This window comes from Microcaecilia unicolor, chromosome 3, assembly GCF_901765095.1.
Source record: "Microcaecilia unicolor chromosome 3, aMicUni1.1, whole genome shotgun sequence".
In the NCBI taxonomy this organism is placed as follows: domain Eukaryota; kingdom Metazoa; phylum Chordata; class Amphibia; order Gymnophiona; family Siphonopidae; genus Microcaecilia; species Microcaecilia unicolor.
The window spans coordinates 250256401-250271810 of record NC_044033.1 but is presented as its reverse complement, the minus strand read 5'-3'; the positions used below and the strand labels follow the sequence as shown (position 1 = coordinate 250271810).

At 44.6% G+C, this 15410-nt stretch overlaps 1 protein-coding gene across 1 annotated transcript in view; it reads left to right on the top strand.

Annotated features, from left to right (window-relative positions):
• The first annotated feature begins 4532 nt into the window (after positions 1-4532).
• Positions 4533-15410, top strand: part of LOC115466489 (sacsin-like) — a 37166-nt gene continuing 26288 nt past the window's right edge. Inside the window, exons 1-3 of the mRNA XM_030197743.1 lie at positions 4533-4567; positions 5716-5803; positions 6230-6341. Coding sequence (XP_030053603.1) covers positions 4545-4567; positions 5716-5803; positions 6230-6341 — 223 coding nt within the window. The 5' untranslated portion in view covers positions 4533-4544. The remainder of the gene's footprint in view (positions 4568-5715; positions 5804-6229; positions 6342-15410) is intronic.

Sequence of the window (15410 nt, the reverse complement as noted above, 5' to 3'; positions counted from 1 at the left end):
GCCAAAGAAATTTCGGGTCTGATCTGCTCACCACTTTCTTGTGCTGCCGTTATTCCCCCGCCTGCCGGTGCCGCTTTGTTGTCAAAATGGCGGCTGAGATTTCCCGCCGTTGTCTTGCGGGTCTCGACAGTCTCATGACTCTTCTGCAGGGAGTCTGCCATTTTCAAAATACGACAGTGCCGGGCAGGGGGAATAGCAGCAGTACAACGGGCAGGAAAGAACATGCCCCCCCCCCCCGCAGAGGCCACCAGCGGCACGGCTTTAAAGGTAGGACTGGGGAGGGCTGTTGTGTGCGGGGGGGGGGGGGGCATCCGGGCAGAGCCTCTGGACCCTCACGCACTGCCCGGTTGCCCAAATGGTCAGTCTGCCCCTGCACTGTGCCTGCTTAGCCAGAAATGAAACAGCTGTTCCCTTTTACTGCAGGGGAGGAAGGCTGGTAGTGGTGGTGGTGGGGGACACAGGAAGCTTGTTCGGGGCAGGGTGATTGGCGTGGGGTTTGCCGGTTCTAAACACGCTTGACAGCTCTTTAATTTTTGAGCATGCTGCGGGAATCCCAAATTACCTCATTTAAATGCATTTAAATGTGGTGTACGCTAATGGGTTCAGCGTGGGCACTGAAACCGTCAGAGCATTGGGCGGCACACTAATGCTGGTGTTAATCACCTTTAGTGCCAGTATTAGGTTTTGAGCATCAGGGTCAAAGAGAGGAGGCTGGAGACAGCCCAGCCCAACTCAGCCTGATCTAGTAAGTACAAAAGTATTGCCATACTGGGAAAGACCAAAGGTCCATCAAGTGGCCAATCCAGGTCACAAATACCTAGCAAGATCCCAAAAAAGTACAAAACATTTTATACTGCTTATCCCAGAAATAGTGGATTTTCTCCAAGTCCATTTAATAATGGTCTATGGACTTTTCCTCTTGGAAGCCGTCCAAACCTTTTTTAAACTCCGCTAAGCTAACCGCCTTTACCACATTCTCTGGCAACGAATTCCAAAGTTGAATTACACGTTGAGTGAAGAAAATTTTTCTCCGATTCGTTTTGCTAGTCGAGTACAGTAGCTATAAAAATGGCGGATCTATTTATGCAGGGTGGACACTGGACAGACTGATGCCATGTGAGCAAGGGTTGCTTTCAGCCCCTCCCCCCTCTTTTTGTGCTTGTATGTAGTAGTAGCAGTACTAGACACCTCCCTCTTTTGCCGCCCCCTCCCCATTAGAGCATCTGGTACTCAGAGCATCTGGTTCTCATAGGTTAGCTCCCAGTGTAAAACCAACTCTGTTTCAGCCTGTGTAGAGGGCATGAAGCAAGCTGGCAGTCCCACATGCGTGTATCATGGTACCAGCAACAAGTGCCAGCTCTGTGGGTGCAGTAGATTCTAGAGCACCCCATTATTGAGCAAACTCCTTCAATGTGTCCAGGGAGGGGGTCATTTCAGGGTGCATTTAGCACCTCCAATCAAAAATGTTGGGTTCTGTGGGTTCAGGAAGCCAGTGACTAGGTTTCTGGAAAGGGGTTTGCAAATGGAGTTGCGGAAGATATGCAACTGGTTCTAAACCACCCCCCCCACCCCCTGACTCCAAACACAGATATCAGCTCTGTGAGTGCTTGTGCACCCTCAGTATTAAACAGACACCTTGAGTGGTTCCAGGGAAGGGTAATTTGAGTTGAGTTTGACACCTCCCAACCAAACTGTCAAGTTCCCTGTTTCTACAGGGAGATATTTTGGCTGTTCCTGGATCTGAACCCGCTTCCCAAAGCAGTGGGATCTACAGTCCCTGATTCTACCCATTAAAATCAGTGCTAGAGGTCCCACAATGCATCAGGGTTAGGTTTCAGAAATCCAGGACTGGCTTACAGTCTCTCTCTCTCCTGGAACTGGGTAAGGTGGAAGCTCTGCCCCCATTCATTTTGGAAGGCTGGCTGCTCTGCTTTTGGAACTGGTGCATTGAGGGGCAGATGCTCAAAACTCCAGCACTGGGAAAATACTGCCGGATCAGCATGGAGAAATAACTCCCTAACGCTCAACGCTAATGAGAGGCAAATTTAGGCGCATGGCCAGAACGCCAGAGAGGGAGGGAGGAAGAAATGCCAGTTGCCCAGCTCCGAAGTTTAAAGGCAGTGGCTCTCATTCCTGGGCAGACTTCACAAGAGGAAGCCAGAAATATCCATGATGCAGCTTCGAAGAAAGATCCCCAGTGTCATTCCCATGTGATCCAGGACTTACTACATAATTCCTTGGGGTACAGGAGTCTGCCAGAAACTAAAACATGTGATGGGGGTCTTGCTGCTCCATTTGGGTGTCTAAAGGGACAAGCGTGGTGTTTTGGGCAGTGGCATAGCTAGGTGGGGCCACGGGGGCCTGGCCCCCCCCCAATTTCCTCTGGGTCCCTGGTTTTGCTGCCAAGGTATTTGCTGCGGCAGTGGGTAGGGAGTGGCAGGGCTGCGAGGGGGAGGTCGGTGGTGGTGCGGCAGACCAAAATGTGCTCCCCCACCTTGGGCTCTGGCCCCCTTCCACTGCGAAGTCTGGCTACGCCCCTGGTTTGGTGTAAGTAGGTGTTTTCTGGCCAGTTTAATGACTGTGAACAGACAGTGGCCCTGCTTTCCCTCCTGCTACACAAAACCTAACGCCAGCTCTGAGCTGGCATAGGGTTTATGGCGGTTCGGACGCCATTGTTCAGTGTGTTCTTTTCTGAGCACGGAGCAGGAATAGGAAAAAAGCTCATCAGCATACATTAGCATGCAATACTTGCGCTGTTCATCTGCGTGTTCATTCGTTCCCGCGCTCCGGACCTCTGAACATTCCGCACCGGGAAACTCGGGCGCTAGTCTGGTGCTAATCATCTGAAGCACCCGCATTTACCTCTGTGCACCGGGGTCTGAAAGATCTGCAATTCAAAGCAACATAGTAAACGATGGCAGATAAAGACGGCTGAGGGGAGATACGATAGAGGTCTATAAAATAATGAGTGGAGTGGAACAGGTAGATGTGAATCGTTTGTTTACTCTTTTCAAAAATATTAGGACTAGGGGGCATGTGATGAAGCTACAAAGTAGTAAATTTAAAACGAGATGGAGAAAATGTTTCTTCACTCAACATGTAATTAAACTCTGGAATTCGTTGCTGGAGAATGTGGTAAAGGCAGTTAGCTTAACGGGGTTTAAAAAAAAAGGTTTGGCTGGCTTCCCAAAGGAAAAGTCCATAGACCATTATTAAAATGACTTGGGGAAAATCCACTGCTTATTTCTGGGATTAGTAGCATAAAATGTATTGAGCTTTTTTGGGGGGCTCTTGCCAGGTCTTTGTGACCTGGATTGGCCATTGTTGGAAACAGGATGCTGAGTTTAATGGATCTTTCTCATTTTACATGGTATGCAGATACTTTATACATATACCTGTCTCTATCATGTCTCCTCTCTCCCTCCTCTCCTCCAACATGTATATGCTGGAAGAGAGAGAGAGGAGACATAATAGAAACGTTTAAATATCTCAAGGGCATTTATGTACAGGAAGACAGCCTTTGTCAAATGAAGGACAGCTCTGGAATGAGGGGGCATACGACAAAGATTAAGGGAATAGGTTTAGGAGTAACCTAAGGAAGTATTATTTCACAGAAAGGGTGGTAGAGGCGTGGAATGGCCTCCCGGTGGAGGTGGTGGAGTCGAGGACTGTTCCAAAATGTAAAAAGGCATGGGATAAGCATGTGGGATCACTTAGTAACAGGAAGAATTAGGGGTTACAGATGATGGGCAGACTGGATGGGGTCATTTGGCCTTTATCTGCTGTCATGTTTCTAGACCCGAGTTTGATTTCTCCTTGAAAATTTCTCTGTGAAAATCAGCAGCAGGTGGGGCTCCACCCAGATCCTGACTAATTGTGGAGCTTCCAGCTAGTCCTAAGGGGCTTGTGTGCAGTCTGCCAGCGATCCTGCAGTGCTTAATAGTTAGAAGAAGGGGCCTCCTTTCCCCGTGCTGTCTCTCCTAGCTGGAGAAACGAAACCGTTACTTAGCATATTTACTTTCACTTTCAGGATCTGCACTGGGAAGGAGTGGGGGAGCAAAGGCTTTATATAGAGAAAGAGGGAGGAGGTTGATAGACAGATCCCAGCCTAGTGAGGAAGCATCAATCACAACTCCAGGGCTGACAGGTGAGACTCCGGATTCTATTATTAGTGCATTGAACGTTTCTTTACTGCATCTGGCCCTTCCCAGTGTATTCTGTGTAAAGGATATTTGTTTGCTAAATATAACCCCGGTGTTATCAGTGTAGTGTAAATCGGTCACTTTCCAGTGTTATCACTGCACTGGGGTTCTCCGTTGGTACATCCTCCCTGTCCAGTGTTAGTACTGTGAATGGGTCCTTTTCAGTATTATCAGTGCAGTGGATGCTCCCTGAGTCAATCGGTTACTTTCCAGTGTTATCGGTGCAGTGTGCATCCTGTTTGGTAAATCAGCTCCTTTTGCCCTGGTGTCAGGACACAGGTCACTGTCTTAATGATTTAATGTATGTTTGTTTTTTTTAATAGGTTTAAAAGCTTAAAAACAATGTCCTCAAGGAGGCGGAGGCGGTGAGTGCTTGATCTGAACTCATAACCTAATTTCTTTTGACTTTGGCTCTGATCTGGGTGCCAGTCACTATGCACAGTCTTGCTGCTCCCATTCATTATCTGATAAGTTAAGCACACAGCATGTGGACCCCACCCCTCCCAGTAGTTATCAATGGCTAATGAGGATGTTTGGAAAATTAAAAGCTTAAAATATAATTTTATTCCTTTCTGCAGCTCCTTGTGACTCTGGGCGAGTCACTTAACCCTCCATTGCCCCTGGTACAAAATAAGTAACTGAATATAAGTAAACCGCTTTGAATGTAGTTGCAAAAAACCTCAGAAAGGCTGTATATCAAGTCCCATTTCCCTTCCCTTTCATTTGGCTACTGCAGTGCACAATGGAAGAGGAAGCTCTGGCTGTGTTTTAACACTAACCAACTTCTCCCCCCAAAGAAGGCTATGGCTCATATAGAAAGAGCCTACAAACTTAGGAAATCTGCTATAAGAACTATTGTAAATTTTTATAGTATCTTGTGATCAACTGTGAGGATTTATCCTGCTTTCTTTAATCAATTGTACAAGCACAAAAGCAAAGAGAAATAATGAGCCCTGACCATTACCTGATTTGGCATTTGCAGCATAAGGTATGGGATGGATTTGGGGGGGGGGGGGGGGGGTAGTGTGTTTGTGAATCTTTGGACTCCTACAGAGAGGTCCTCTACTGTTCTGGGTTCCAAACCTTTCCTTGGGGGGGGGGGGACATTTTCAGGACCTGTCTAACAAATATGCAATGGAGGCAGTGTATGTAAATCTTAAGCTTCCTTCTCTTACCTTGTCACCAGATAACCGGCAGGAGCCTTTATCAGTGAAGATTTAACTGGTAGTTTATCATCTTTTTTTGTGATGTTTATTTCTAGGGGGCTGATTTGTCAAGGGCTATTTTGTTACAAGGCTGTTTTGTCAGGGTGCCCCCCCCCAAAAAAAAATATTGATAATTGAACTCAACAACCATGATCATCCCACAGAGATCTATAAAAATTTAGGTTATGCTGTCAGGACCTGTTATTTTGCTTTGACTACAGCTGCTCTTTGCTGCCCCAGGCAACTGCCTGGTCAGGCCTCATGGTCAGGCCGGTCCTGTTCATCTCTCTCTCCTGTCTCCACTCCAGGAATGTATTCTGCCAGAAGTCTCCTCCGTTCTTGACCTACCTGAAAAACATTTTGCACAAGTACCCGGATGGAGGCCAGATCCTAAAGGTGATGGGAAGGTCAAAAATCTAAGGGATAGGGTAGAGATTAGAACAGCGGAAAAGCTTTATTTTAAGGAAGACTGGGAATATTGGGTCTGGGTCAGGGGAACTGTTGACTAATCAATGTTTCCCTCTTTCTACATTCTAAAGGAGGGGGGAACAAGAGTAAGATGACCCAGGACTGTTTTAGTCCTGGTATTGCCCCAGTGCATCCTGGGACATGTAGTCCCCGCTTTCCCTTAAGAACCACAAAGCTATGAGAGGAACAGGGACAGAATCGGTGCTGGATCAGTCTGTCCAAAGTACTAGAAGTCCCTGGTCACTCTAAACAGAGCACCGTTCCCTGACTGATACGATGGCCTGCCTCTCTGTAGTCTTTTGTCCTTTTTGTCTAACATTTAATGTTAATATTTTCTGTTTGGGTTGGGATTAGGAACTGATCCAGAATGCGGATGATGCTGGTGCCCGGGAGGTTATTTTCCTTCATGACGAGAGGGCTTATGGGACAGAGAACCTGTATTCTGAGGACCTGCAAAACTTCCAGGGTAAGAACGGAGGTCTCCGGCATGTAGAAAGCAGTGGAAGACTTGGATTCGACTGTTTTCCTGAATTTCAACTTATTGCAAAATGATCACAGATATTTGTGTACTGTATGCAGAAGCTGACAAGATGTTATCAGGTGTAGCCAGACTTCGGTGGGAGGGGGGGTCCAGAGCCCAAGGTGAGGGGGCACATTTTGCCCCCCCCCCCCCCGCCACTGCCAGGTACCTTTGCTGGGGGGGTCCCCAACCCCCCCCCCCCCAGCCGAAGTGCCCTTCAGCACGTTCACTGATCTGGATTCTGTTTCTGTGAGTCCAGACGTTGCAGGACGTCAGGACTCGCAGAAACAGAATCCAGATCAGTAACATGCAGGAGACTGGCGCTGAAGAGGACTTCGACTGGCGGGGGTTGGGGACCCCCACCAACAAAGGTACCTGATGGCAGCAGTGGGGGGGGGGGGGGATGAAAGCAGGGGAGCCAGGGCTAAATCTGCGGGGGCCAATGCCCCTGTGGCCCCCTGGTGGTTATGGGTCGTCTGTAGAATGAGCTGATTTATTGCAGAGATGGTTATCAATAGAAATCAAACAAAATAAAACATGGAAAAGAAATAAGATGATACCTTTTTTATTGGACATAACAATACATTTCTTGATTAGCTTTCGAAGGTTGCCCTTCTTCGTCAGATCGGAAATAAGCAGCTTATTTCCGATCTGACGAAGAAGGGCAACCTTCGAAAGCTAATCAAGAAATGTATTGTTATGTCCAATAAAAAAGGTATCATATTTTCTTTTCCATGTTTTATTTTGTTTAATTTCTATTGATAACCTTAAGAGTGGACTAACACGGCTACCACACTCTATTGCAGAGATGGAACTTGAAAAGGTTGATGCTTAAAGGGTGGATCACAGAACGTTTGGGTTAAAAGAAAGTGGTACAAGGAGTCCAGTGCTGCATGCTCTGAGATGGAGAATCTGCTTTGCAGGGGGGAGGGGACAAGAGGAAGACCCACAAAGCTAGAGCGTAAGGAAAGGAACCAATAGGTTCAGTGCCTGAGACGGGGGCACAGTGCATGTCACCTTAAAGGCCCGTCAGTGATTGGACGGAAAGAGTCACATGCAGAAGCTGACCTGACCTATTAGAGCACATATTGTTAAGAACAGTCGGGTTGATATTCAACTTGTTGCAACCAGTGGCGTAGCTACGTGGGGCCTGAGGGGGCCCGGGCCCCCGTAGATTTGGCCCTGGCCCCCTGCCGAGATCCCCGTGAACCCCCTCCCACCACCAAACCTCCCCCGCTGTCGCATCCGATACCTTGTTTGCTGGTGGGGCCAGCTGAAGAGTCTTTTCAGCACTGGAGTAATGCCTTCGTTCAACTTAGTTCCTGGTATTATCAGGTTGGGGCATCCGGTGAGGACCCAGGCAAGCAAACGGCGATACGTGGAGCTGAGGAAGGATTGTCTTCCACAGCAGTGAACTCGGAGGTGACTCTACAAACGTTGAAGGTGATGTTGGACCAGATTACTACCACTTTACAGAAGACGTCAGGTGATGTGCTCAATCTAAATGTTAAATTTGAAGATTTGAAAAAAACAATAGACTCTGTTAAAGGCGAATTAACTACTCAAGTACAATCTTTGCAAAAAGAAGTGGAAACACTAAATGCCTTTTAAAAATTTGGCTAGCAAGGATTCTATGGACATAAGAAGGAAAATAGAGCAAATAGAGAATTGAATTTCAACAGGCGCCTTAATCTCCGTTTTTTGAATTTTCCTATTATCGCTGGGGTAACTCTAATAGATACCTTTCATAGATATTTGTCAGAAATTTTGAATATTCCTGCTGAGGCAACCCCACCGGTAAATAAGATATATTTTATTCCTAAACCTAGAGGAGGAGTACAAGGACCTGAAAAGGAAATTGCTGACTTACAAAACATCTCAGATATATTAGAACAATCTTCAGATGTTATAATGAATAGAGCTACTGTGATTGTTTCTATGGTGTTTGAGCAAGACTATAATACTATTCTAAGACTCTACTTTCGAAACTCTAAAGCTCATTTCTGTGGCTCTAAAGTATGGATATACCCTGACGTCACTAAATCAACTCAACAAAAAAGGAAGATGTTTCTTGCTTTAAAACAAAAGACTATAGATTTAAGTGCTTCCTTTTTTCTCGCTTATCCCTGTAAATGTGTAGTTAATTTAGGTCAAACTAAATACACTTTCTTTTCACCGGAACAACTTAAAACGTTTGTAGAATCGAAACAGCTGAAATAATGTATATCTTGGAATAAGTGTGCAGCCTATGCCTTTAAATTTAAGTTTGCTCAGGGTAACCTGCTGTTTAAGCCGGGTTTGGAGAATGCGGTTTTTCGGATTTGGGCGAGACAGGGGATAAGTCGGTTGGAGCATGTATTGAGTAGACAAGGTTGCATGTTGAACCTAGGAGCATTGGGACTGGGGTATGATATGAGAGGTGTTTTTGCCTATGCCCAGTTAAAACATTATGTGGACTCCCTGGAGACGGAGGCTCTGGGAGCTGGACACTGTCGCCTTTTGAGGCAGTTTTTCCATTCGGTACAAAGTGAACGTCTTTCCATTTCAGGGCTGTGTAGAGCGTTAGGAAAGTTTTTGTCGCCCAAGGATCGGGAGAATATTCGACAGAGATGGGCAGGAGATTTGGAGAAGCCAAATATTTCTTTGGATTTTGATGTTTTGACGGCCAGGATACGAAGTTTGACGGGAAACGCAGGGCTTAGAGAGTGCCAGTACCGTATTCTCCATAGGGCCTATTTAACGAAGGCTCAGATATTTAGGATGGGGGGAGTTGATACACCCTTATGTGGGAAGTGTGGGAGGGCTCCGGGCTCTTTTTTTCATTGTTTGTGGAGCTGCTATACAGTGAGACACTTTTGGGATTCCATTGCTCAATATCTGGCGAATCTCTTGGATTTGAGAATCATGTGCTCTCCGTTGGGAATTTTGTTAGACAAACATGAAGCATTTCTTTTGCAGAAGGGATCGGCCCGCCAGTTGGTTCGGAAGGCCTTTTTGCTTGGTAAGAGGCTGGTGATGAGCCAATGGGTGGCAGAGACCCCCCCGGATTTCTGGCATTGGCGTAACAAGTTACACGAATTTATGTTGTTCGAGAGAAGAGGGGTGGGAGGCTCCCCTGGGCGGCTGCGACGATTCTTGGAAGTTTGGGGGCCATATATTCACAGTCTGTCTCCTAAAGGGCGCAGTTTAGTGGTGAACTCGCTTTAGACATATACTGAACTCAGACCATCCTCTGTGATAATAAATTGGAAGTCTGAATATCTCTCAACAAGGGGTGGGGGGGAGAGGGAGGGGGGAGGGAGGGATACTACTGTTTGATTTACAGTTCAGCACCCTTTTTGTGTTTGGTAATATTCTGTCCCTCACGAACATTTCAAGAATGGTGGATTTTGATGTGGAATGGGGGAACATATAAGTTTTTTCAAATATATTAGGTTAGAAGGTTGACAGGGAGGGAGGGAAATGTCTTATTAAAACATCAAAGATAATTGTTACTTGTATAATATCAGTAAAAGTTGCTGAAATATGAATATAAAGTATAATCGAGGGAGGGGGGATAGAAATATTGAAAGTATGATGACTGCAAGCAGAGGGGTATATCTGTTATGTTGCCACCGCGCATGTTGCAATGTTGTTTTGATATTAATGTGTGAAGGTGGATTTACATTTTGGTTTAATTTTGTTGTCTTTTGATTCATCAATAAAAACCGTTGAAACATAAATTTAAGTTTGCTAGTATACACTTCTCTGATTCTTTTTCCCCCTTCATTTACAATTTGAGGTCTAAGAAAGGTTTTATAATATAACATGGATATAATTATACTCTAAATTTAGAGAGTTATTACTTTTGCCTATTAGCATAGTTACTTTAAAATTTATGATATGTATGTTTGGAGTTATGTATATTATTTCCACCTGTATTTCTGAACAAGGGGATCCTTGATTATTGTAATTAAAATTATAAATAAAAATTAAAAAAAAAAATAGGCGTCGTAACCAAGTTATAAAACTTCCCATAATGCCCATTTTTTCCAGCACTGCAAACATATAGGGCCAGTGGACCCTATCAAACGCTTTCTCCGCGTCTAATGACAGGACCACTGTTGGTTGTTGTTTAGTATTTACTTCCTGTATGAGGTGCATAGCTCTTCTGATATTATCGAATGTTTGCCTGCCCTCTATGAACCCTGTTTGATCATCTTTTACTAGTTGTGGCATAAGATGCTGCAAGTGCTTAGCTAGGATTTTTGTAAATATCTTGTAATCTGTATCTAGCAATGATATTGGGCGATACGAACCACATTGTATTGGAGTTTTGCCCGGTTTTAATATTAGTGTAATATGTGCTAGCCTCCAGGAATGTGGTAACTTGTCTTGTTGTTCTATTGCATTTAAAACTCGTGTTAATAGTGGGGCTAAAATCTGCCGAAAGCGTTTGTAGAATCTATTTGTGAACCCATTGGGCCCTGGCGCTTTTCCATTCGGTAGGTTAGAAATGGCCCACTGTACCTCCTCCAGCTCTATCGGTACTGACAATTTGGCATTTTGAGTTAGGGCAATTTGGGGTAGCGCTATATTTTCTAAATACTCCTGTATTGTCTGAATGTCTGGGTTAACCTCATCTCTATATAATTGCTTATAAAATTCCAAGAAGGCCTTGCTAATACCTTTCGTTGTGGTTGTTTTTTGCCCGACACCCTCATCAATTGCATGTATATAGTTTTTCAGTCTGTTTTTTTTTTTTTTAATTTGTATGCTAATAAGCGAGATGCTTATTAGCATTGAAGGGCTTCTGCTATTTCTGCCAATTGGAGTTCCCTCAATTCCATTTGTATTTGGTGACTTCGTATCGCGGCAGTAGGTAGTGGTGTGCCTCTAGCTACCTCTGTTTGTATTGCTTCTAATTCTGCATGTAATTGTTGTGTTTTTGCTCATTGTCGCTTCCGATATGCTTAGAGTGATATGATTTGTCCTCTTATAACTAACTGCCTTCAACCCTTCCCAAACTATCTCTTCCCTTACCCTCCCCCTTGTCGTTTTCCTTTATGTAATTGGTGATGTCATTTTCCAATTGCTTTACCACATTTGGATCTGCTAACATACTGTCATCCATGCGCCATATTGATGGAGACGCCCTTGCTGCTGTACATGATATTCGCAGCGTAAGTGGTGCATGATCCGACCAGGTCCTGTTCTGTATCTGGATCTTTTGCACCTTCTGTATTAGAGCTTGCACTCCCAGCCAAAGATCTATTCTGGAATATGAATCATGCACAGTGGAGTAGTAAGTATAGCTACGGGATGTTGGATTATTGTGCCTCCATATATCTATCATCTGCCATTGTGAAATAAATTTGTGTAATCTAGCTCGATCTGCTCACGCATATCTGATTCCCTTTTTTGAATTATCCATCAGTGGGTGTGGTGTTAAGTTAAAGTCCCCTCCTATCAATAGTTCCCCTTCAACATGTGACGCTATGATTTTAGCTATTTCTGTGTAAAAAGATCCTTGCTGCGCATTGGGAGCATAGATGTTCATTAAGGTATAGACCTCTGTCCCCAGATTTAATACTATCAGAATATATCGGCCTCCCTTATCTCTCACCACTTGCCGCACCTGCCATGGGTGTTTCTGTGTTAAGGCAATCAATACTCCCTTTTTCTTGTTCTCTATATGGTTGGAGGCAAAATATATGTCTTTATAATGCCCATGTCTGCATAGTTGTTCATGCTTAGGCAATAAGTGCGTTTCTTGGGCGAATATTATATCTGCTTCCAGGCGAATCGCCTCCTTAAACATAAGTTGGCGTTTTACTGGGGAATTTAATCCCTTTACATTGATAGTAAGTAAGTCAATGGTGCCCATATTTCTTCTTTTCAGTGTTCTCTGCATGCTCCCAGCCCCGGTTGTCGTCTAATGCCCTTTCCTTAGTGTACCAATATCTTTTTTGACTGGCTAGTATCAGTGTATAGGTCCCCCTCAATCCCCCCTTTACCCCTCTCCCATTATGCTCTTCACCTGCCATATCAGGATCAGGTGTTTTTGGGTTAGTTGTGACTGTCTCGTGACCCACTGCTCAATCACTAAAGGTAACATAGTCTAATACTCTAATGTAATTTCTTAAACGTTATAACATTATAACCTTATGTCTAGTACAGCTTTAACATTTTAACCATCATAAACCTGTGACATCATATGAGTATCAATTTTGTCCAGATACTACCTCTCAGTCCTTGAACTTAACTGTTCTGTATAGTTTACTTCTTGCTCACTACGTATTCATCAGCAGCCCCATTTAGACCTGTGGTTCTTAGTTAGTTCAATAGTACTCATGTTGTACCCCGGTCTCCTCCTCGAAAGGTAGTATCCGACTGTTTACGTTGTAGGCGTCTTTTTCCAGCTGTCACCCGCTGCCAGCTTGGTTTTTCTCTGTGTAAGGATCCCGTCCCTCGCACCGGCGCCACCATGCTGCCGAGATCTTTTTCTGGGAATATCAGTGCTGCTTCCGCCGCTTCTCTGATCTGGTGAAGCTTACCCTCTTTGTAGAAGCGCAATGCAAAGGGATGGCTCCATCTGTATTGAATATTCTGCGTGCGAAGATATTGGGTTATTGGGCGTAGCTCGGCTCGTCGACGTAATGTGGATGCTGCTAAATCTTGATATAATTGTATCTGATGCGTATCCCATTTAAACTCTGGGTGTTCATGTGCTGCTTGCGTTATTTTCTCTTTCAGCTTGTAATCCACAAAGCAGGCTATCACATCCTTTGGCTGGTTATTTCTGGATGCCCCCAGTGCTCTGTGCGCCCTCTCTATGGCTATCTCTGAGGGCACTTTATTTATTTGTAATTCCTTCAGTAGTGCACTGGCCACCTGTTGCACTGTGTTCTCACAGTTCGCATATAGAGGGGTCTCAGGTATGCCGTGGATTCTGATATTGTGACGTCTACTTCTGTTCTCGATATCCTCCATTTTGTCCCAGAGTTGTTGAATATTTTTTCTCTCCTCTATGCTCTGGTCGTTTAAAGCATGGATCTCACTCTGATCTTCTAGGCACTCTTTTGTATCTGCAACTCGGGATCCCAGCGCTGCAATTTCTCCTCGCAGGTCCGCCCCGAGGGTGTTTAGATCAGCGCGGAGTGCCTTTAGTTCTCCCGTTTATTTCTTTTAGCCAGTCTCTGATTTCCAAGATCGGCTCAGTTTCTCCGTTTATGGCCTCTTCCTGCGTGAAGAGAGGTTGCGATTCTTGTGTTTGTTGTTGCTGCGCTGGCCGTTCTCTTGCAATATCTGCCGCCATGCTGCTTTTCTTTTGTGCTGCGGCCTGCTGCGTCGAGCCGCTGGAACTCGCATAGTTAAAATTTGCCAGGGATTGTTTTGGGGCCTGAGTTGCCATGCCTATGAGCGTCAGCCGCTATTCCGCTGTACTCTGCAACCGTTTTATTTGTGATATCATCTCGTTATTCGCTTTTTTTTCCTGCTTTTCGCTGTGGGACAGCTGGAGCTCTTCGCTCAAGCAGCCATCGCGGCTCGGTGACGTCACTTCCCCTTAGGTCTACAGTAAATTTGATCGCTAGCATTTCTTCAATAGAATCTTTGAAAGGGATGTAGATGGTTACATCAACCGCATAAATGAAATTAACATAACCAGGGGCATCCAGCATCTTCCCTAATTGGGACATCATAATATTGAATACGTTGGGTGAAAGGGGGGATCCCTTCGCAGTCTGGATTCCATTGGGGGGAGATGGGTCTAGATTTGAAAAACCCTCGTAACCAATTTAGGACAGACCCTCCTATACCTAAGTTGACCATTAGTGCAAGTAGCAAATTATGGTCTACCACATCGAATGCACTTGTCATGTCCAATTGCATAAGGATGGTCTTCCTGCCTAGGCTAATTTCTTTCCTGAAGTTAGCAATTTGGTTGGGACCGTTTCCATGCTGAAACTGGGTCTGAAGCCAGATTGTGTATGGTGAAGAAGGGAAAAGGAGGACAGATAATTCGTAAGTTGGTGAGCGACTATGCCCTCAATCAACTTTACTAGTAAAGGGATAGAGGCCACTGGCTGGTAATTTGTTACATCATTAATTTTTGCCAGGGGATTTTTAGGGATGGAGGTTAACATTATGGCCTTTTTTTTTTCTCTTCTTTTTCTGCAGGAAAATGACCTGCAAAAGAGATATGTGATCTTAGGGATTCTATAAACAGGTCAGGTGCAGTTTCTAATAGAAATCTAGGGCAGGAATCCAGTACAGTTAGAAAAGTAATATTTTAATAGAAAAGATTTCACGGAGAATGAAGGGGGAGAGAATGATGACCAATATCTGTTTTGATACCATGACAAAACCAGTGGCGTAGCTAGGGTAGTTGACACCCGGGGCCGGTCATTTTTTAACAACCCCCCCCCCCCCCCCCCAAATCCAGTACTAGACATACCGAGAATACAAAACACTCAGGACCTATAGAGCAATTCTACCATACCATAAGCAGTCATTTCTACGAGTCACACAAGGAAAAGGAAAGCATCTTAAACACTACAGTGAGCACTAGAACATCAATTCACCTATTGTAAAACAAAACCAGACAGAATAGTACAGATCGTCGATCCTGCACAGTCAATGCCAACTGAAAGCCATGTCTTTTTCACAAACACAGATACACCCTAATCCACTATAGAATAAGTAATAATAAACTTTCTATTTAGACAAAAATTAAACTGAACCCCCAATGCCAGACTCTGCATACAATGCAACACCACAGAAACAGAAAATGTCCCCTAGTACTGTGCAAAATATAAAGACAGCAGATGTAAATTTGAAAAAACTAACAAATACCAATCACCACTTTACAAATTAACAAATAGAAATAAAACAAATACAGAAAATAAAATAATACCATTTTATTGGACTAATACATTTAGCTTCCAGAGGCCAAAATCTCTTTCCTCAGGTCAATACAGTATAGTGCTGTTACAGTATCCTATCCTGACCTGAGGAAGGGGGTTTTGTTCTCTG